Source organism: Callospermophilus lateralis, chromosome 11 (assembly GCF_048772815.1).
Source record: "Callospermophilus lateralis isolate mCalLat2 chromosome 11, mCalLat2.hap1, whole genome shotgun sequence".
In the NCBI taxonomy this organism is placed as follows: Eukaryota; Metazoa; Chordata; class Mammalia; order Rodentia; family Sciuridae; genus Callospermophilus; species Callospermophilus lateralis.
Window position 1 is genome coordinate 16014075 of NC_135315.1, and position 23314 is coordinate 16037388.

The 23314-nt window shown below is 36.7% G+C and overlaps 1 protein-coding gene across 3 annotated transcripts in view; it reads right to left on the reverse strand.

Moving 5' to 3' along the window:
* The window catches only part of Tlk2 (tousled like kinase 2), a 118872-nt gene that overhangs the window by 71618 nt on the left and 23940 nt on the right, over window positions 1–23314 (reverse strand). For all 3 annotated transcript variants that reach the window (XM_076869922.2, XM_076869921.2, XM_076869923.2), the window contains exons 3-6: window positions 5993–6064; window positions 4614–4683; window positions 3599–3642; window positions 2780–2875 (exon numbers count right to left, since the gene is read on the reverse strand). In XM_076869922.2, coding sequence (XP_076726037.1) covers window positions 2780–2875; window positions 3599–3642; window positions 4614–4683; window positions 5993–6064 — 282 coding nt within the window. The remainder of the gene's footprint in view (window positions 1–2779; window positions 2876–3598; window positions 3643–4613; window positions 4684–5992; window positions 6065–23314) is intronic.

Below are 23314 nucleotides of genomic sequence, written 5' to 3' on the forward strand. Positions count from 1 at the left end.
TCTCTAACGTCGTTTTTGAGCAACAAAATGTTGAAGTGATTGTTGGTATAGGGAAAAGAATGTTTTGAATGAGTGAATAACAAGACAAAGATCATGAAGCAAAAAAGCACTTCACAGTGTTGGAGGAGGCCAGTATGACTGTCACTGCATGGGTGACAGGAGGATGATCACACAGGGGCTGTTAAGCCACAGTGTCGGAAGCAAATGAACAGTTCTAAACAGAGGAATGGCAGAGTGATCCTTAAATTCTTTTGGCCTCACATGCTAGGCAAGCACTCTACCCCTGAGCTACAACCCCAGCCCCTGAGACTTTTCTTAACAATCACTCAGGCACATGTGAGACAAGGGGGAAAAATAGGGAGACTATGCTGGACACTAAGGCAGAGATCCAAAAGATCAGAAAAGTGTTGGAATCTAATATGTTTTAAAGGAAAAATAGGGTTTTCTGGTGGATTTTATTTAGGGAACGAGTTATAATCTGAATAACTGGATGAAAAACACTGTCCATTTACCAGGACAGGTTAGATTATAGGAAGAGCAGTTTGTTGTTTTGGTATGAAGGGTTCCATTTTAGACATGTAGAAGTTCAAGTTGTGTGTTAGATACATACTTGTAAATGTCAAATGGGGAGTTGGATACATAATTATCAGAACCCATGTGAAGTATGCGCAAGTTCATTCATCCCAAAAGTCATATATAAATACTGGTGCAAGAGATACCTTACTACAATATCTAGCTCGGGTATTATCAACCTTGGCACTATTGACATTTTGGATCAGGTAATTCTTGCTGTAGGGAGGTTGTCTTAGTAGAATGTTTACTAACATCCCTGGCCTCTGCCCAGTGTTGATTCAAATAGTATGTCAGATTTGAAGTAGGAGCACATGAAAGTTCTTTTCCTGATTGTTTCTATTTTCTCAGTAAAATAATAAAGCAAGAGCATCAGTTTAAAATTTGGAGGTTTAAAGAACAAAATTTTCGAGGAAAGGGAACTAACTAGAAATACAGCGGGACTAGCAGGCAACTAGAGGCACACCTGAGGTTAGTGGTCATGAACATAAAGTGAGATCAATCAACTTGAGTGAGTGTTCTTTTTCTTCAGCCACAGTGACCTGCTTAATTAAAGGCAGGCAAGGCAAAGGTAGAGAATTAGATTAATTATGGCTGGTTTTTTTCCAGGCAAATATGATGGAGAAAGAGTAAAGGAATTAAGTCGTATACACAAATCATTGATGATAATAATGAAGGACAGAATATAAGTGGGATGATAAAGAGCTTTTCAGTGCAATGGAGAAAGGAAATTAAGGTTTGGTTCCTATTTCAATATCTTATATATGCTCAGGTTTGCATATGATGAAGTCCAGTCATATTCATAAAGCTAGCAGAAAATGCCTACAGATCATTAAATACATCTCTTTTGTCTTTAGGTACAAACTTAAGTGGCATATGATGGATGGTCACAATATAAAAATCAAAAAAGAATTTCAGGAAGAAAAAAGTAATGGACAACATTCAGAAATGCAACAAAACATATTTCCCAAATATAATCTGCAATCTCATTTAATATTTTTAAACTTTAATTGGTTTAAAACCTAAGGAAAAAGAGACACCAGCCTCCTCAACAGTTATCTAAGAACCTATCCAAATAGCTCTACATATCAAACATTTCTAACATTTAAAAAATATGGTAAGGATGAAAAAAAATCCTAACAAAAAAATCCTAAGTTGTCATTTTAACTTATGTTTTCATAAGTACGTTAACAATTACAATCATCCTGATGCCATGTTTTAATGAGCTAGTAGAAGGGAAGGAAGCACATTTTAAAATGCTTTAAAAATACGAAAATCTAAATCACTTAAGAAAAGAGCAGTATTATCCAACTCTATTAAGGAAAAGAAAAACAACCTTCCTAAACAAGCAGATCTAGGATGAAAACTTATAATTTCAGCAACCCCAATCTCAAAGATCCCACCTAAGGCAACACCTACAGCATTATAGACAGAGTGCTCTTGAGTACAGAGGTCTTGATTAGTATCAACAAATTATTCAAAGACACTGGAGCAAATTAACACAGAATACTCTGGCTAGTTCAGGAATATCAACCTCAGCACTACTGACATTTGTATCAATAGTAATAGCGGCTGTCCTAACTTCACAGGATGTTTACCAGCCTCTGCCCAGTAGATGCTATGGCACTTATCCTCTCATCCCTTAAGTTGTGACAATCAAAATGACACCAGATATTGACAAATATTCCCTAAGGGGCATTAACTGCCCGAAACTGAAAATCACTTAATGATGTACAATGTTTTTAAGACCTTGGGATCTCACTTAAAAGTCTGGGCAAAAACCTATCTCAAATCTGTATGGCATTAGCTTTTCTACCACTGAGTGAGCCCTGGAGGTAATTCAAATACTAGGACCTGAACCAAACTTTAAAAGAAAAAAAAAAAAAAATTAGAACATGTAAGTGTAGCAAGGATAAAAAGCTCATGTTTGGACTGGAATCACTTCCTTGACAGATAAATGAGCTATACAGGTTTAGAGGCAATTTATTATACTGAGAGAATAGGACCAGCTCTTGAACAAAGTTAATTTACTGGTACTGACATGAATCTAAGTCTGATTCATAGGCAACAGCGTAAAGTAGAGATCTCTCCCTGATGCCTAATTCCCCATGGGTAATTAATGGAAAAAAAAAAAAAAAAAAACTGCTGAGTGTTCCTGGGCTTCTGGTCTCCTATAACAGGTGTCAAATTTCTCCAGGTGAATGCTTACCGGTAAGGGATTGGATAAGGAATGTTGCGGTGAGGATCGTGCAACTGGTGGAACACTTCTGCCAGGGCTGGTTCCTGGCCCGCTTCCCCCAGCAAACTGGCCAACAGGGAAAAATGGATATGAATAATTCAAAACAGTAGTATGCTTCAGATAGGAGAGTAAAAGATTAAAACACAAACAGGTGTTAATTATACATGGCCCCCTTAAGTCAATACATCTTATTCTAGAGAGAAAATGCCATATAAGCCAAACTCCACTATCTTTTCAACTAGATTTTTTAAGAAAGAGCTCCTACAGAAATGGCTACAAAGCTGAAAGTGTATGTGGTTTTGAAAAGGCATGAGAGAAGAATGTATTCCCTTCTTATCTCAAAATACACAAAGCAGAAAAACAGTGGTGCAGTGGGTGTTAGTCTTTAATACCAAGGATTGGGTCACTAAGGATGGGCCATGTTCCACTGGACACTAAGGGAAGAGGATAAAAGAAGAGTCCAAGTCATTCCACCTTAATCTTTGAAAGACACAAAACCTAGTCTGGTCAGAAGGAAAAAAAAAAAAAATCACCTTATATGTGAATTCTTATATCATCACAGATAAGACACACAATAATAATTTTTTAAAAACCCTTAAATTTACGAAGTCAGCATCAATTTCCTCTTATTGAGAAATGGGGCAGCATTAGGTTGATGAAGACGGGGAGAAAGAGAGTGGGGAAATCATAGCAAAGGCAAAATAATTGCTTTCTAATGCTGTAAATGAACACAAGGACTTTGGTTTTCATAAAATCACTGCAGATTTTTTCCCCAAAAAGTAAACTTACCTCAAAGTAATCACTAATTTTATGTCCCCTAGGAGTGCCTTTCCCTGAAAATGAAACCAAAGTAAGTACAGTTTTTCCAATGCACATGTAAACCATCATTCACCAAAATGCATTATGTATTCAGTAACCGCAAACACTGCTACCATCAACTTTATTTTATCAAATGAACCAAAATACCTGTACTCTAAGAACAAACTGCTTACTCCATACAATAAGTAACTGAACAAGGAGTGCAGGAAAGAATTTTTCACAGCTTGTTTTCCATTAAGATGCAATAATCTTTCTTTTATAAATACTAATAAAATGTGCCATAATTGGGAAATAAAACCAAACTTCATCTTTAATCCACATCCCAATTTAAGAAAACAGAGGTTTAAACAAACTTATCACAACTTCAGAGTTGATTCTATTTCACACAGAACTACATAATATTGTTATGTTGGAAGAATTTTCCTTCTTAGAGTTACAATGAATTATCTATATTTATAAAGCTAAGAATAATTCAAGAAGAGATTGTCACTCCTTAGAAAGACAGGGGGGAAATAGCCAAACTACCTACTCTTTCTTTAATTATGTAAAATATATGGCACTAAACTATCACGTTTATAAATTTATTCCAGTCTCCAACGTGCAACTAAACTAAGTAATTGGCATGGAAGAATAGCAATAAAATGAAATCACTTATGGCTACCTCTATTAACAAATCATTGATTTAATGTAAGAAATAGTTGAAACTATAATGTCACCTCCTCTCCACACAATGCATGTTAGGTCTGAAGAAAATCCTGCAGTGAGAAGATCGTTAAAGTACAACAGAGCAAACAAGAATCCCCAAAGAACTGAAGGTTTTGTCAGGTGTATATCAAATGACAAGTATATAATAAACAGCCTGATATTCCCTTAAGATACACAAACCTTCTTTGATTGGAATCCTTGGATATAAACTAATTATTTACTGTAAAATTCTTAAATACATAAGAATTAACAGTTTTCATTGGTGTGAAAGTATTACTACCTTGGCTAGTTTCATATGGTTCAGCTTTTCTTTTCCGATTTCGCTGGTCATTCTGCTTTTTTTCAGGAGTCTGTTAAATACCATATAAGTCAAAATTAGCATTTTGGTAAATTTTTCACATTAGAAAAAATAAGAATATCACACATATAATAGAAATAGAACTGTCACAGACAATCCTCAAACAGCATCCTATCCTTAGAACAGAGGAAAGGAAAAAGTACAGGGTATAGATCCAAATCCTCTAAGCAACTTTTGGCAAAATGCTTAAAGTCAGATCTTTAATTTATTCACCTGTAGATAAGAGTAGCTAAAAAGCTTAAATAAGATATTCTGCAAAAAGATCTGCATAATCGATAAACTGACTACAATTTATTGAAAGTTTTATCGTGGTATAAAGTAGGTCCTTGCTGGCTTTGACTTACACTTATATCCATGAGACTAGGTTATGCGCCTAACTTTAAAACCCCTTCAAATTCAATTACTAGCCTGATGTGGTAGCCCATACATATAAAGCCAGCAACTTCTGGGGCTGAGGAAAGAAGATCACAAGTTCAAGGCCAACCTTGGCAACTTCGTGAGATCCTGCCTCAAATTAAAAAAAAAAGAAAAAATAGCTGGGCCTGGTGGCAAAAGCCTGTAATCCCAGGGACTGCGGAAGTTGAGGTAGGAGTACTATAAATTCAAAGCCAGCCTCAGCCATTTAGCAAGGCCCTAAGCAATTTAGTGAGACAGACCCTGACTCAAAATAAAAAGTAAAAAGGCCTAGGGATATGGCTCAATAATCAGGTGCCCCTTGGTTTAAAACCTGGTACAATAAAATAAAATAGGCTAGGGATGGAACTCAGTGGTAGAGCACCCCTGGGTTCTATCCGCAGTACTGCAAGGATAATTAGAAAATTCTATTACTAAAGTCAGCTGGTGACCAACTTACTATGTTGAATTGCTGGCAAGTGTTAATATCCAGATTAGGCTACATAAGCCACAACTGCAAATTTCTGCCCTTTATTGATGGTAATCATAACAAAACAAACAAAAAACAAAACAAGGCATGTACTTGATTACAGTAATAAAAACCCATCAGGGTAGGGTTGGGGTTGTGGCTCAGTGGTAGAGTGCTTGCCTAACATGTGTGAGAAGCACTGGATTGGAGCCTCAGCACCACATAAAAAATAAATATAAAGGTATTAAAAACAAACAACAACAACAACAACAAAAAACCCTCCTTCACGGTAACATCATAGTTGCAAACAGCACACAACCCAAAGGGGAGCCATTCACACACACTACCACAGAGCCCCTGGAATTACATAGTGTTATCTTTTAACCCAGACTAAAAATGTAAGAATACAAAAATTCTTGCACTGAATATAGATTCTTACCTCTACTTCTTTATCACTCAAGGACCCCACGCTGCATAAGCTCTGGTTGGAAGACTCACTATTGAGTGGCCCCTGGAAAGAAAAAATGTTTAAAAGAATCAAAAGAAATTTTAATTTAAGACGATAGCAAAACTAAGGAAGAAGCCTACTGATTTTGATGTCCAAGACAAGTGACAAAAGCCAAGAGTTGACTGTAACACCTCCAGAAAAATTTGAAAAGAACTCAGCTATAATACTGAGCCTTCCGTGTTAAATTCCTCAGTTCTACTATTTTCATTTGCTTTACAAACGCTGTACTCATATAGAGTACATGTTCTGAAGTCATTCATTAAGAAAAATAATCACGGGAAATCAATTCCCCCAGCCTCTTGTCTCACAAAATAGTATTTGAAAGTTGCAACATTAAATATTATGCTAAGAATTCTTTGAGGGGTGGTCAGAGACTATAACAAATGAAGTTTTTCTAAGACATACCTTACAGAGGCATGAATGCAAACTAAAAAACCAAAGTTATAGGAGACAAACTTGCATAAAACAGCATGAGCTCCACTGGACTGCTCCTCAGTAAAACTCATGAAAATTATAAAAAGATAAGCATTCAACAAGTGTTGTGGCACACATAGATAATCCCAGCTACTATAAAGGCTGAGGCAGGAGGATCCCGAGTTTGAGGTCAATCTCAGCAATTTCAGGAAGACTCTTTCTCAAAGTAAAATAAAATGGTTGGGGATGTAGTTCAGTGGTACACCACTCCTGGGTTTGATCCCCAGTACCACAAAAAAATGGAGAGAGAGGAGGAGGGAAGAAAAAAGAAGGAAGAAAGAAGGGACGACAAAAAGAAGGAGGAAGAAGAAAGGAAAATATTTTAATAGTGCTGTGAAAAATCATTCAGAAAAATAAAAGTCTGTGGTATCTGAATCAACTCTACTGCCTAAATCTTAATTTGGCTCCAGACTATTGCAGCCAAAAACACAGCCTAAAGACTTCAGGGTTTATCAATCTGAGACCCCTCTTGCTGATACTGTTCCAAAGAAGTACCATCAAAGGTAGAGGATTCCCTTCTGCTCAACCCCTACTTGAAGGGCAGAGGCTCTACTATAGATACTGGTACTCAGCTCCTAGGGCTGAGATATTAATCACAGAAATGCTTATGATTATCCCCATCCATACATCCAGAAGCTTGGTTCAGATAAATTGAGCCTAAGGGATGAAGCAGGAACACACAGTATACAAAGGACTCAACTTCATTTGCAATAAAGCATGTACAAATTTAATTTCTAAGGGTATTCTCAAGAACACACCCTGTAATCCCAGCTACAAGAAGAAACCCAAGTACAAGGCCAGCTTGGGCAACAAAGCAAGACCCCATACCAAAAAAAAAAAAAAGGGAAAATAATAGTGGAAGAAGGACTGAAGGTGTGTATGTAGCTCAGTGATAGGATATTACATGTTTACTGTAAGGTCCTTGGTTCAAGCCCCAGCACCACACACACACACACACACACACACACACACAAAGAACAGCAGAGGTTGTGATAAAAGACAACTACAAGAAGATTCATGGATGTAATAAAAATCTAGACTGTAGGCTGAGTAGTTTGTTATAAAGAATCAGGGCATAAGACAGCTGGGAGGAGTCCTGCTGGGGACAGAGAAAACAACTAAGACCTCTGAAATTCAAAGCCATACTTTGATTGCATTCAATTATGGGGGAATTTATGGCTAGGACATTGTTGAAAACAATGGAACACTAATCAACAAATGTTAATAAGGAGGGTACTGTCTCGACAAGAAAAGAAGAGAACCCTACCAGTACTTTGGTCATTGCAGGATGATGATGACTATGGGCCTACAAAAAGGTATGCCTCCCTGAGGAACATCAGAGGCTTAATACTAGGGGATAAGGATGGAGAAGTATTAGCAGACCCTCTAGTCTACTAAATAACCCTCTAGTCACTCCCGGCTCCTCCAGCAAAACCACAGTAACAACTCATAGGGTAGGAAAGTAATCTGTACCAAGAGTTGCTACCAAAAAAAAAAAAAAAGAGAGACAGAGAGAAAAAGAGTTGCTTCAATACATTATCTAAAACAAAGTTTTCAACAACAAAAGAAATCATAAAGCAACAAAAAAATGATCCATACACACCCCACCAAAAAAAAAAATCAGGCAAAAGAAACAAAGGAAACCACCATTAAAGAAATAAAGAAAGGGCTGGGGATATAGCTCAGTTGGTAGAGTGCTTGCCCTCTATGCACAAGGCCCTGGGTCAATCCCCAGCACCACAAAACAAAGAAATAAAGGAAGGTACGAGTGAACAGATGTTATAAAAAAATAACTGAACAGGAATTCCCGAGTTTAAAGAAAAATAACTGAAATTAAGGGAAGGGGGGAAAAATCACGAGAGGCTCAATAGTAGAATTGAACCAATAGAAGGGCCAGTGGTGTAGCCCTATGGTAGGACATTAGGTCATGTACTTATTATTATTTCAATTCCCCAGGACCAAATACAAAGATGGGGGGCTAGAATGGAGAAAAATAAACTGAGCATCAGAAAAATATGTAAAACTGTCAAAGAGGGGTGAGAAAGGAACTCTTCAAAAATTTATTGAAAAATAATAATCAGGTGCAGTGGCAAATGCCTGGCTGAGACAAAAGGATCAAGAGTTCAAAGCCAGCCTCATCAAAGGCGAGGCACTAAGCAACGCAGTGAGACCCTGTCTCTAAATAAAATACAAAACAGAGTTGGAGGTGTGGCTCAGTGGTTGAGTGCCCCTGAATTCAATCCTCTACCTGCCCTGCCCCCCCACACACACCCTAAAAAAAGAAAAAAGAAAAATGATAACCTACACACAAATAGGAACCTCAACAAATATCAAGTAATATGAACACACAGAGATCTGTAAATAGATGGATCACAGAAAAAATGCTCAAAGGCAAAGACAAGGAGAAACTCTTGAAAACAGAAAAACAACATAACATACAACAACCCAGTTAAGATTAACACTTGACTTCTAAGCAAAAACAATGGAGTTCAGAAGACAGTGGAATAAAATACTAAAAATGCTCAAAGAAAAAATGCCAACCAAGAAACCTATACCAAGGAAAGTAGTCTCTTAAAAACTAAGGCAAGAGAGCTGGGGATATAGCTCAGTGGCACAGCATTTGCCTGTCACGTGTGAGGCTCTGGATTCAATCATCAGCACCATATAAAAAATAAACAAATTAAAGACATGCTGTCCATCTATAACTACAATAACCAAAAAAAAAAAAACAAACAAACAAACAAACGAAAACCAAAACAAAAACCACACAAAGGCAAGCTGGGTACAGCGGTGCACTCCTATAATCCCAGCAGCCTGGAAGGCCGAGGCAAGAGAATCACAAACTGGAGGCCAGCCTGCACAACTTAGTAAGGTCCTGCCTCAAACTAAATAATTAAAAAGGGCTAAGAATGTACTTCAGTGGTAAATGCCCTTAGGTTCAATCAATTCCCATGCACCCCCCACCCCCACACACAAAGGGCAAAATGATTGCTTTCCCCATACATACAGGCATAGATATACACTCAAAAAGGATGAAAAATGTAAGGGCTAGAATTATAAACTTCTTAGAAAAAGACATAAAGGTAAATTTTTATGAATTTGGATTGGGCAAAAGATCCTTAGATATGACACAAAAAGCAACAACAAAAATAAATAAATAAATTGGATCTTTGGAAAACAAAGCTTTTTTTGCTTCAAAAAACACTATCAATAAAAAGAAAAAACAATCTAAAAAACGGGAGAAAATATTTGCAAACCTTCATGATAAGGAATTTCTATGCAGTTTAATAAGTCTTACAATTTATTAATAAAAAGAAAGAATTCAACTAAAAACACGGACAAAGAACCTGAACTGAACAGATATTTTTCTAAAGACAATACACAAATGGACAATAAGCACATGAAAAGATGTTCAATAACATTAACCATCAGGGAAATGTATAGCAAAATAACAATGACCTTCCATTTCAATTGCAGATAGGATGGATAGAATCAAAAAGACAAGAAATGTTGGCAAGAATATGGGAAAAATCAGGGCTGGGCTTGTGGCAGTGGTAGAGCACTTGCCTGGCATGCGTGAGGTACTGGGTTCTATCCCCAGCACCACATAAACAAATTAAATAAACAAAATAAAGGTATTATGGCCACCTATAACTTAAAAAAAAAAAAAAAGAATATGGGAAAAATCAGGGGGCTGGAGTTGTAGCTCAGTGGTGCAGTGTAAGGCACTGGGTTTGATCCTTAGCACCACATAAAAATAAAATAAAAGGCATTGTGTCCATATACAACTTAAAAAAATATTTTAAAAAATATGGGAAAATTAGAACCCTCATATAATGCTGCTGGGAATGAAAAATGGTATGGTACAGCTACTTTCAAAAACAGGCAGTTAGTTCCTCAAACAGTAAGAGAGAGATACAAAATTTCATTCCTAATTATTGCTCCAGAGAAATGAAAACATGCACACAAAAATGTGGACATAGGCCAGGTGCGGTGGCACATGCCTGTAATCCCTGTGGCTCAGGAGGCTGAGGCAGGAGGATTGAGAGCTCAAAGCCAGCCTCAGGGGCTGGGGGCTCAGTGGTAGAGCACTTGCCTAACCAAGTGTGAAGAACTGAGTTCAATTCTCAGCACCACATATAAATGAATAAAATAAAAATAAAGCTCCATCAACATCTTAGGAAAAAAAGCCAGCCTCAGCAGAAGTGAGGCACTAAGCAACGCAGTGAGACACTGTCTCTAAATAAAAAACAAAATAGGGCTGGGGTGTGGCTCAGTGGTCAAGAGTCCCTGAGTTCAATCCCCAGTACCACCACCACCACCCCCGCCCCAAAATGTGGACACAAGGCATAGTGGCACATGCCTATAATCCCAGCTTATAAGGAAGCTAAGGCAAGAAGATCCCAAGTTTAAGGCCAGCCTCAATTCAGCAAAACTCTATCTTAAAATAAAAATTAAAAAAGGATGGTGTAGTCGTTCAGTGGTAAAACATTCCTGAGTTCAATCCCCAGTACCATGAAAATAAAATGAGGACAGAAATGTATACAGCAGAATTATTCACAAAAGCTACAAGGTTGAAGTAATCCCAATGTCTGTCAACTACAAAATAGATAGGCAGAATACGTATGGTCACATATGTAGCATTATTCAACCATAAAAACAAATTCAGTAGTGATATATGCTACCACATGGAGGAACCTTGAAAATATTTGCTAAAGCAAAAATAAATAAATAAATAAATTATTGGATCTTCTTTCTGTTTACCTACCTACCACTGAATCACATCACCAGCCTTTATTTTATTGTGAGACAGTGTCTCACTAAATTACTTAGGACCTCACTAAATTGCTGAGACTGGCATTGAATTTGAGATTCTCCTGACTCAGCCTTTCATTGCTGGAATTGTAGGCATGCACAACGGCTCCCAGGAAACTAGATCTTATTTTGTGGAGTGGAGTGGGGAGGCGGATTGAAATCAGGGGCACTCGACCTCTGAGCCACATCCATCCCCAGGCCTCTTTTGAATTTACCTCGCCATTGCTGAGGCAAGTTGGATCTTTTAAAATTAAAGCTTTTCTGATTCAAAGAACACTGTAAAGTAAAAGGCAACAACAACAACAACAAATATAAACTACATATCACGTGACTTCATTCCTAATAAAATCCAGAACAGAGAAATCTAGGACACACAAAAAAATAAATTAGTGGTTGCTTAGGGCTGAGCACAACAGTGAAGGAAGACAGAAGTGATAAATAAAAGTTATGAAATTTCTTTTTAAGGTGATGAAAATGATATAAAACTGTGTTTTATGGTTGTACTTATCTGTAAATATATTAAAAACCACTGAATTATATATTTTAAAAGGTTGAATTGTAGTATGTAATTTGAATTATGTCTCAATAAAGCTGTTAAAAAAATAAAGTTACTAGGTTTAGGACTAAAATAACTGCATTCCTCTTAGAGTATATTAAGTATTTCTTTCACTGTGTCTTTAAAGCACTATTTTTAAACTATAATTAGTACACTATACCAGGGAACTGCACAGTGAGATACTTGTGAAGCTGCAAAGAAAAATAATAAAGTGAATCTGGAGAAGTAAAATCATACCATGCATTCCCAGTGGCAAGAATCAACAAGACTTATTCCTATAATTCCTATGGCGCTCAATAATACAATTGAATGAAGAAAACAAGCTTTATTTACATAAGAATTCTACAGTAATTTAATTGAATATTTCTATGTCCAAGTTTTTTAAACACTTGGTTCATTAATTATCTTTAACAAAGCCCTTGTGAAGCATTTTCCCCCTTGGACAATAATAAAACCGTATTTTAACTATCCACTTTAAAATAAAATATCCCGTATTTTCAAAAAGAAATAGCAGAGTGAGGAAAACAGATAAAAAGACTGAAGATTCTACTTTTTAACAGCAATTACTACTAATAAAAAAAAACAACTGTATACAGCAGTGCACATTGTAGTATTTGAAATGCAATGTTAAGAGGTACGAGTAGAATCACTGGGTATGCGTGTCTAACCAAAAGTGAAAAAAGCTAATTATTTAATCCTCCTTTTCCCATCTTCTTATGAGACAGATTCCTGTATTATTATTTAATCATTAGATTAAATTTAATTAGCAAGAACAAATAAGATATATTCCCGTTCTAAAGTTTCAAAACTGTCACTCATTAAAAGGGAGACTGAACTAAAATTAAAGGCAGCTAAAAATTCACATTAAATTCAATATAAGGACCTTAATTTGGTCTAAAACCAAAACAAAATAGGAGTATGGGGATGTAGCTCAGTGGAAGTGGGTTTGCCTAGCATGAATGAGTTCCTGGGTTGGATCCTCAGCATTGAGGGGGAAAACAAGTAAAATCAAACAATATTTACAAAGAATTACTGGGAGCAAAGCAAATATAGCAAAAAGTAGTATGGACTATATGTTAAACATTATTATTTACATCAATATTAAGAATGTACCAAAGGCAAGAAAATAAATCAAGTTCTTTTTTAGACTGGCCTATTATCAGGTCTTGAATCGTAAATTCTTCTTTTGCTACATCTCCTTTACTAATGTGCTTTGTGAGTTTTCACATTCAGCTTTGGGAGAGTCCTCCACATTTCAGAAGTTAAAAAATAGGCCTTAAGGGATAGTTTCATGGTGGTCCATGTCAGTTCCCTATAAAATACAGCATTTTCCAAACACATTTATACATTAGTGGTTTTTTTTTTTTTTTTTTTTTGCCTAGATTTTCCATCCAAGATTAGTTCCATTTCTTGCAGATGGCTATATAGACCCAATACAAAACAAGTGGCTCAATTTTGTCTAGCCCTTAGAATGATGAGCTGTTGACTAATCCAAGTCCCAGGCAGGCTTGTCTTTTCCCACTTCTACAGTTCCAATTCAGAACTATGGCCTTAATTACCATTCCCAAGGGTGAATGAAACCCCAAGGCACAAAAGCCTGCAGGCTGTCAAGGTTTAACTATCATTTATCATTGTGACATCTTCAGATATTAAAAACAATATAACTAGCACTCAATTTTTTCTATTTTTATGGTGCTGCTAGTATGCAGAAATTATATAATTTTTAGATTTATTATTTAGCCAATTGTTTTACTAATTGTTCTTTTTTCTAATCATTTGTTTCTTCCTATAGATTTATTATCTATGTCTAAAATATAAAATTTGTTAATAATGTTTATAATGTTTCTACCTTCCTTTCCACAATTTGTCTCGTTTCACATTTTACTGTACATACTGTAGAATAAATACAATAGTAATTGTCTTCAAGAACAATGTTTTATTATTCATTTTTAAAAACTGATCTAATTAGTTATACTATTATTCATTTCCATGGTAACTCCTCTAGTGTTTTCCCATTAAAAACTATGTGAGGCAGGCTGGGGTTTTGGCTTAGCAGTAGAGGGTTTGCCTAGCACATGCGAAGCCCTGGGTTCAATCCTCAGCACCAAAAACTAACTAAATAAATAAATAATGAAAGTGTTGTGTCCAAAAACTAAAAAATAAATATTTATAGAGAGAGAGAGAGAAAAAAAAAAAAAACAACAACAACAACTGTGAGGCAGGGCCAGTGGCGCACACCTATAATCCCAGCCACTGGGAAGGCTGAGGCAGGAGAATAGTGAGTTCAAAGCCAGCCTCAGCAACTCTGAGACCCTGTCTCTAAATAAAATACAAATAGAGCTGAGGTTGTGGTTCAGTGGTCAAGTACCCCTGAGTTCAATCCCTGGTACAAAAAATAAAAAGAACTATATGAAACCGGGCATGGTAGCATGGTAGCTCACGCCTATAATCCCAGTAAATGGAAAGGCTGAGTTAGGAGGATCATAAATTCAAGGCCAGATTCAGATACTTAGCAAAGCCCTGAGCAACTTAGTGAGACCCTGTCAAAATAAAAAATTGAAAGGCTTGGGGATGTAGTTCAGTGGTAAAGCATCCCTGGATTTGGTCCCCACTGCCAAAAACAAAACCAAAAAAGACAACTCTATGAAGATGCTAAATAGACAAAACACTTTAAAAAAAAAAAAAAAACCCTAAGTTCAAGGTATAATACTTCTTATTACAAAGATGGGCATGGTGCCGTACAACTATAGACCCAGATACTGGAGGCTGTGTCAGGAAGATAATTTGAGCCTTAATGGGAATTCAAGAAAAACCAGCCTAGGCAACATAGTTGGAGTTATCAAAATTGTAATGCTGGCATAAAGACAGACACACAAACCAATGGAAAAGAATAGAGAGCACAGAAATAAACCTTCACATAAATGATCAAATGATTTTTCAACAAGGTGCCAGTGGGGAAGAAGAGTCTCTTCCCAAATGGTGCTGGGGAAATTGGATACCCATACGCAATTAAAAGAAGTTGGACCTTGGGGCTGGGGTTGTAGCTCAGGGGTAGAATGCTTCCCTAGCATGTGTGAGGCACTAGGTTCGATCCTCAGCACCACATAAAAATAAATAAAATAAAGGTATCTTGTCCATCTACAACTAAAAAAAATTTAAAAGTTGGACCTTTACCTTGTATCATATGTAAAAATCAACACAGATCAAAAAAGACATGAATATAAGAGGTAAACCTACAAAGTTCTTAGAAGAAAATATAAGGAAAAGGTTACATAACATTGGATCTGGCAATAATTCTTGGATAGAAAACCAAAAGTATAGATAACTAAAATACAGAAGTGTTTTTTGTCCAAAGGACACAAACAATAGAGTAAAAAAGGAATCCACAGAGTGGGAGAAAATATTTCCAATCATTTATCTGTCAAAAGCTAATATTTCAAATGCATAATAAAATGTTATCCAGTTAATCATGCCCAATTGCAAATGGGCAAAGGAAGTGAACAGGCTTTCTCCAAAGAAGATACACAAATAGCCAATAAGCACATGAAAAGATGGCCAACATAACTAATTACTAGGGAAATGTAACTCAAAGCTACAACGAGACTATCTTACATCCATTTGGAGGGCTACTACCAAAAAAAAAAAAAAAAGACCCCCAAAGCAGAAAATAACAAATACTGAAGAAGATGGAACCCAGGTGCAATTTAGTGGAAATGAAAAATGGTGCAGCCACTATAGAAAACAGTATGGCAATTTCACAAAAATAAAAAATAAAATTACCATATGGTACCCCAATGCCACTTCTAAGTACACACCTAAAACAACTAAAAGCAGGGTCTTGAAGAAATATTCTCCCAGCAGCAGTATTCTTAATAACCAAAAAAGTAAATGCAACTCAAATAGGCACTGATGGATGAATGAATAAATAAAATGGGCATATTGTTGCTTTTAAGATTAGAAAGTAGGGATGGGTATTGAGTTTATTCAAATACATTTTTAGAAGTTATTGTTTATGATAAGTTCAGTGGCACACACCTGGAATCTCAGTGACTCTGAAGACTAAGGCAAAAGGATCTGCAAATTTGAGGCCAGGCTCAACAACTGAGTGAGGTTCTAAGGCAACTTGGGGCTCTTTTGTTTCTTATTTTGAGACAGGATCTTGCTAGGGTGCCCAGGCTTGCCTCAAAACTGTGATCCTCCTGCCTCAGCCTGCCCCTCCAAGTAGCTGGGATTATAGACATGGGCAACCATGCCCAGCTTGTTCAACTGACTTCTGACAAAGTCAGAAAAGCAATGCAATAATTATGTAATTATATAAATTAAAAATAAAAATCACCAGGTATGGTGGGGGGACGGTGAATACCTATAATCCCAGCAATTTGGGAGGCTGAGGCAGGAGGATTGCAAGTTAGAGGCCAACCTGAGCAACTAAGTGAGAGCTTGTGTCAAAATAAAATAAAAAGGGTTGGGGATGTAACTTAGGGGCAAAGTGCTTAACTAGCATGCACAAGACCCTGGGTTTAATCCCTTGTAGTGGGGTGGGGAGGGAGGTAATTACAGTAAAATGGGTCATTAGGTTGGGCCCTAATCCAACAGGACTGGTGTCCTCATAAGAACAGAATTATCAAGACGGGGGCACAGGAGCCATAGAGGGAGGGAGAGGGAGAGGGAGAGGGAGAGGGAGAGGGAGAGGGAGAGGGAGAGAGAGAGAGACACACACACACACACCCCAAAGTTATATCACACAAATGCTTATAAAGATCACATAAGGAGGGCTGGGGATATAGCTCAGTTGGTAGAGTGACTGTCTCACATGCACAAAGCCCTGGGTTCAATCCCCAGCACCACAAATTTAAAAAAAAAAAAAAAAAAAAAAAAAAAAGATCACATAAGGATACAAGAAGACAGCCACCAACAAACCAGGGAAAGAGGCCTTAGAGGAAACCAAACCTGCTGGTACCTTTATCTTGGACTTGTAGCCTCCAGAATTGTGAAAAAACAAATTTCTGTTATTCAAGTCACCCAGTCTATGGTATCTGTTACGACAGCACTAGTAGACTAGTGCCCAATCTTATGAAGAAGCTGCTATTATTACTCAAGTGAGGGAACTATAAAAGAAATTAACTCACCCAAGCTCACACAGCCTTCACAAAGCAAAAAAACTAGGATCTGAACAGGGAGATCTGGTTCAAAATATGTACTCCTAACCATTCAGCTATACTGACTTAGTCTCTATGGGCTGCTATAATAGAATACCTAAGAATGGAGAGTGCAAGGTCAAGGTGGTGGCCCGCTGGAGGTGTGATAGACATTCAGGCTTTGATTGCAAGATGATGTCTTGAACTGCTGTTCTCTGGAGGGAAGGAACTCTGTCCTCACATGATTGAGGGTGGAGGGCAAAAAAGGACTAACAAATAGCAAAATAGCATAACAAGGTCAAATAGCAAAAGAGCATAACAATTTCAAACTCCCTCCATCAAGCCCTGTTACAAAGACACCTAATTCCATTTATAAGGGGAGGAGTACTCTTGATACAATCACCTCTTCAAGGCCTCACCTCTCAATATTATCATACTAGCAACACCTGAATTTGGAGGGGACACATTCAAACCATAGCACCAACTCTAGATTTGCTAATGAATTCTTAAACACCAAACTTGTCTGGTTTGGTTAGTCCTAGTATGAACTACTTGAAATATAGTCAAGAAATCATTTCCTGTGGTCGTTTGCTAGATTTACAACTGAGTGACATCCCCAGTCTTTTTTTTTTTTTTTAAGATAGTCTCACTAAATCATGGAGGGTCTCACTAGTTGCTAAAGCTGGCCTTAAACTTGCCTTTTCAAAATGACAGCTGTGCATCACTATACATGGATAAAATCTTTATTTTAATTTAAAAATCTATACATTGATAAATGAGACTGTTGTATTGTCTGTGTGTGTTCATCAGATTTTGCAATCAGAGTTGTTTACTTCAATGTCATCATTTGGTGAGAGAACTATTTATTTCTTAAAAGATTAGAAGGGTCGACCAGTAACTAGGGGGAATAGTGGAAACAGTTTTATAATTTATTTTTACTTTCATAATAGTTTATAATTTCCTCAATTTTTCCTTGGCTATAGGAGCCTGTTCTGATTTATTTTAATGTTTATTTTTTAGTTGCACACAATACCTTTATTTTGTTTATTTATTTTTATGTGGTGCTGAGGATTGAACCCAGGACCTCACACATCTAGGCAAGTGCTCTACCACTGAGCCACAACCCCAGCCCTAACTTTTAATGTCTTATTATTCCTATTATCTTTGAACAAATTATTTACCTCATTGAGACTTTCATGTAACATATAATAGCATCAAATTCTAATATTTTCTCTTTGTTGATCCTCACATCCTTTTGTTCTCATTTACTTTTCTTCATTTTTCCTAATTTCCTTTCATTTTTCTAATCTTCCAACTCTGAACTGATCTCCTATTCTTCTGTTTTGCAATGTATTTATTTCTTATTGTATCTTTATTTTTACTTCCTCTTTTTATTTTTCCAAAAACTTTTTCTCTTGGTATGTATCAGAAATTGAACCCAGGAGTACTTAACAACTGAACCACATCCTCAGCTCTTTTTATTTTTTTATTTTAAGACAGGGTGTCAGTAACATGCTAAGGCCCTCTCTAAGTTGCTAAAGCTGGCTTTGAACTTGCAATCCTCCTGCCTCAGCCTCCCAAGCTGCAGGGGTTATAAGCATGAAGTACTGCACCTGATCTAAAACCTTAAATTATATGGCAAATTCATATTCTTGTATGTTCTCTGTTAACATTACGTAAGTTTAATTATACAACTCTTTATCTTATATGCTAAGTAAAATATTCTCCACTTCACATTTGATATGCAATAGCTAAATACACACACGCGCGCACACACACACACACACACACATATATATGTACTAGATATATAGAACATTTTATATATAACAGCTACATTTGATATAGAATAGCTGGATAAACGATCTGACTCATTGGGAAGGGAAACTGTCACCTGCAATCTCAGCACAAAACAATGCTAGTAAATTTCTAACTTAATATGATAAATTAAGACTTCTCCATGAAAGTCCCATTTTCTATGATTCATTTATACAATTTAACCTCTTACTACTAATGATTTTTTTTAAAAGTAAAAAACCAAACGGACAGACTAAAAAATGGACAAATATTAAGTTCCTTGTTTTTAAAAAAGCAGTTTCCAAAAATCAAATGATATATATTTCTAACATGCTTAAAATGTGTTTTTGGGAACAAAATAGAGAACTTTATGGATAAACTATAAACCCACAACAAATGAGATTAAGATGCAAACAGGGGCTGGAGTTGTGGCTCAGAGGTAGAGCACTTGCCTACCATGTGGGTTCGATCCTTAGCACCACATAAAAATAAAATAAAGACATTGTGTCCACCTATATAACTAAAAATAAAAACTAAAAATTAAAATTAAAAAAGAATAAAAAAAAAGATGCAAACATTGATACCAGCCCTTCAGCACATGAAGCAAGTCCATATAAACTAAGAAAAACTTGTAGAAGAAGGAACCAAAGGTGAATTTTTCACTCATATATATAAGTTTAAATGTCAATATTTGCTGAGTTTCTAAAGTCTCCATTTCCTCCTTGATTAAACTGGTAGCTTCAAGGAACTGGGAACAGAGGACAAAAATTAGGTTTGATGAGGTGTAAAGCAGTACAGCTGACAACAGAGTCAAACTACCTAATGCTCTTTTAAAAACAGGTTAAAAAATATGCCAAGGGTCTCTATAATTTTTTTTCTTAGTCATTAGTAGCTCTACCTCTTTTCATACCATGGTAGAGCCAAAGCAGTAATCAGTGTAGTTTTGACTCTTAGAGACTTATTGTGTGGGCTGGTTGACCAGTGTTCTCAGAAGTTAAATACACAGGAAGTCTACTAAATCTTACTAAGTACAACCACAAGAGATCTAGATCAAATGAACAAAAATCTAGCCTCTTAATCAATTCCCAATTTTGAGTTCATTTTCAGATTCAAAACACACTGAATGATGTGGAACTCAGATCCTTTAAAGGAAGAACCTCATGACAAAATGTAGTCTTCTGATCTTTCTCTCAGCATTCCCCCAAAGCACCTATTGTCTTTTATCATAGGTGGCTATTTAGGGGGAAAAGATTATTAGATACTGATTGTGAACTGGCACTAATTACAGAAGATCCAAAACATTACTATGGCCACTAGTCAGAAGCTTATAGGGTTGGGAGTGTAGTTTAGTGGTAGAGTGCGTATTTAGTGTTCATGAGGTCCTAGGTTAGAGGCCCAGCACCAGAAAGAAGAAGGAAAAAAAAAAAAAAAAAAACTTATGAAAAAGAAACAAGAAAAAGAATAAGAGGTAATAGAGGTCACATAATCAATGGAGCTTCAACTTAAGATCATCTCACAGTGGGTCAGGTGGGTTCCTAAACACATCCTGTGATTTCCCCAGTTTCAGAATGCATGATTGGAGTAGACATACTCAACAACTGGCAGAATACTCACATTACTTCTAGAATGCTCCTAATTAGGCCAGGAACATTCTACCTCTTTAATTTATACAATCATCCTCAGCAACAACCTCCACAAGGAAAAAAAAAAAAAAACAACGAATAAAATAAATTTGACTTATTTAAAAATTGGTAGCACTATTGCAATCTATTTCAATGATTTTTTTCCCCCTTGTACTGAAGACTGAACCCAGGAGCACTTACCAATGAGCTATATCCCAAGCTCTTTTTTATTTTTACTCTGAGACAAGGTCTGGCTAATTTGCCCAGACTGGCCTGAACTTGTGATCCTCCTACCTCAGTCTCCCAAATCACTGGAATTACAGGCATTTACCACCTTGCCCAGCCCCAATACACATTTTTTTTTTCTTTTGCTGGGGAGTGGGGAGATACTGTGTATACTAGGGACTGCATCCAGGGTTGCTCTACCACAAAGTCAAATCCCTAGCCCTATTTATTTATTTATTTTTGTGGTGCTGGGGATTGAACCCAGGACCTTGTACATGCAAGGCAAGCACTCTACCAATTGAGCTATACCCCCTGCCCAAGCCCTTTTTAATTTTTATTTTGAGATAGGATCTTACTAAGTTGTCAAGTGTGACCCTGTGATCCTCCTGCCTCAGCCTCCCAAGTCATCACGCCTAGCTTCGATAAAAGTTTTATAACTTTAAACCAAGATAACTGGGACGTTCTTTCACTATGGTATTGACTTTGACACCTTGATAATAAGCAAAACTAATCTAGAAAGCCAGAAGAAATGTCCAATTAAATCAAGTGGCTTAACTCTAGTAATAATTCAGGAAAACATGCTTTGGTGGTATAGATAATGATGAAGCCCATTCTATAGTTCCACTTAATTTTGACCAAAAGTGAGGTAATTTTAATTAAGTAACTTTGTAGCCAGGCATAAGTAGCTTTGTTGCAGGCATCCACCTGCAATCTCAGTTACTCAAGAGGCTGAGGAAGGAGGATTCCAAGTTGGAGGCCAGGCTCCTCAACTTAACCCTGCCTCAAAATAAAAATGTTTAGCCAGGCAAGGTAGCACATGCCTGTAATCACAGCAGCTCAGAAGGTTAAAGCAGGAGGGTTGCAAGGTCAAAGCCAGCCTCAGCAACTTAGTGAGGACCTAAGCAACCCAGCAAGACCCTGTGTCAAAACAAAATATAAAATGGACTGGGGATGTGATTCAGTTGTTAAGTGCCACTGGGTCCAATCCCTGGTACCAAAAAAAAAAAAAAAAAAAAAATTTTTTTAAAAGAGCTAAAGATGTAACTCAATGGCTTAGGTCTAATTTCCAGTGACAACACACATGTACCCAGAATAACTGTGCAGTACTAAATGAACAAAGGTATCACATTATACTGGTAAGAAAATCCTTCATTAATATTATTGATTTTTAGAAATATTTCAGTCATAACAAATCTTAACCATACAATTTAATAACATCCATTTTCAGAAAACAAACAAGCTCAACACAAAACATACTTTAGCTGTCTATTGTCCTAGAAACCTGCCTATGGAAGGAAGGCTACAGAATTCACTCAATATCCAGGGCATGAGCTGGAGCATGGTGGCACAGGCCCATAATCCCAGCAGCTCAGGAGGCTGAAGCAGGAGGATCATGAGTTCAAAGCCAGCCTCAGCAACTCGAGGCCCTAAGTAACTTAGCAAGACCCTGTCTCTAAATAAAATATGAAAAAAGGGCTGGGGATGTGGCTCAGTGGTTAAGCACCCCTGGGTTCAATCCCTAGGACCAAAAAAGGGGAAAATAAATAAATAAATAGATATATAAATTCATCCAGAGCGTGTAATAAAAGACACAACAACAAATATTGGTCAATAGATGGCTGGATAAAGAAACTGTGGTATATATAGATAATGAAATATTAATCAGCATTAAAAGAGAATAAAAAACCAGGGCTGAGGTTGTAGCTCAGTGGTAGAGCACTTGCCTCAGATGCTTGAGGCCCTGAGTTCAATCCTCAGCATCACATAAACAAATAAAAATAAAGATATATTAAAAATATAGAATAAAATTATGGCATTTTCAAGTAAATGGATGGAGTTGGAAAGCATCATGCTAAGTGAAGTAAGCCACTCCCAAAAAAACAAAGGCAAATGTTTTCTCTGATATGTGAATGTGATCCATAATGGGGACAAGTGGAGCATGGGAAGAATGGAGGAACTTTAGACAGGGCAAAAGGGAGAGAAGGGAAGGGAGGGGGTATAGGGGTAGAAAAGATGGTGGCATGATTACCCTAAGTACATGTATGAAGTCACAAATGGTGTGACTCTACTTTGTGTACAACCAGAGACATGAAAATCGTGCTCCATATGTGTACTATGAATTGAAATGCATTCTGCTGTCATGTATAAAAAATTAGAATAAATAAATTTTTTTTAAAAAAGAACAAGTATTGGCAAGAATGTGAGGAAATTTTTAACTCTAATACATTACTGATTGGGCTACAAAACAGTGCAGATGCTTTGGAAAACTCTGGCAATTCCTTAAAAGGTTCAATAAAAACTTTCCCTAGGCTCCAACAATTTCACTCAAAGGTATAATATGCTCTAAAGAAAACACATGTAAATCAAACAATCAAAATAACCATCAACTGATAAACATATATACAAAATGTGGTTCTGCAGCAGGGCATGATAGCACATATCTATAGTTCCAGTTACTTAGGAGGGTGAGGTGGGAGCATCACTTGAGCCCAAGAGTTCCAGACCAACTTGAAAAATATGGGGAGACCCCATTAAAAAGAAAAAGGTTTCATTTACAAATTTGGTTTGTATACAATTGGAATATGACATGGCAATAAAATGTGGTTTGGTATACAATATTATTTGG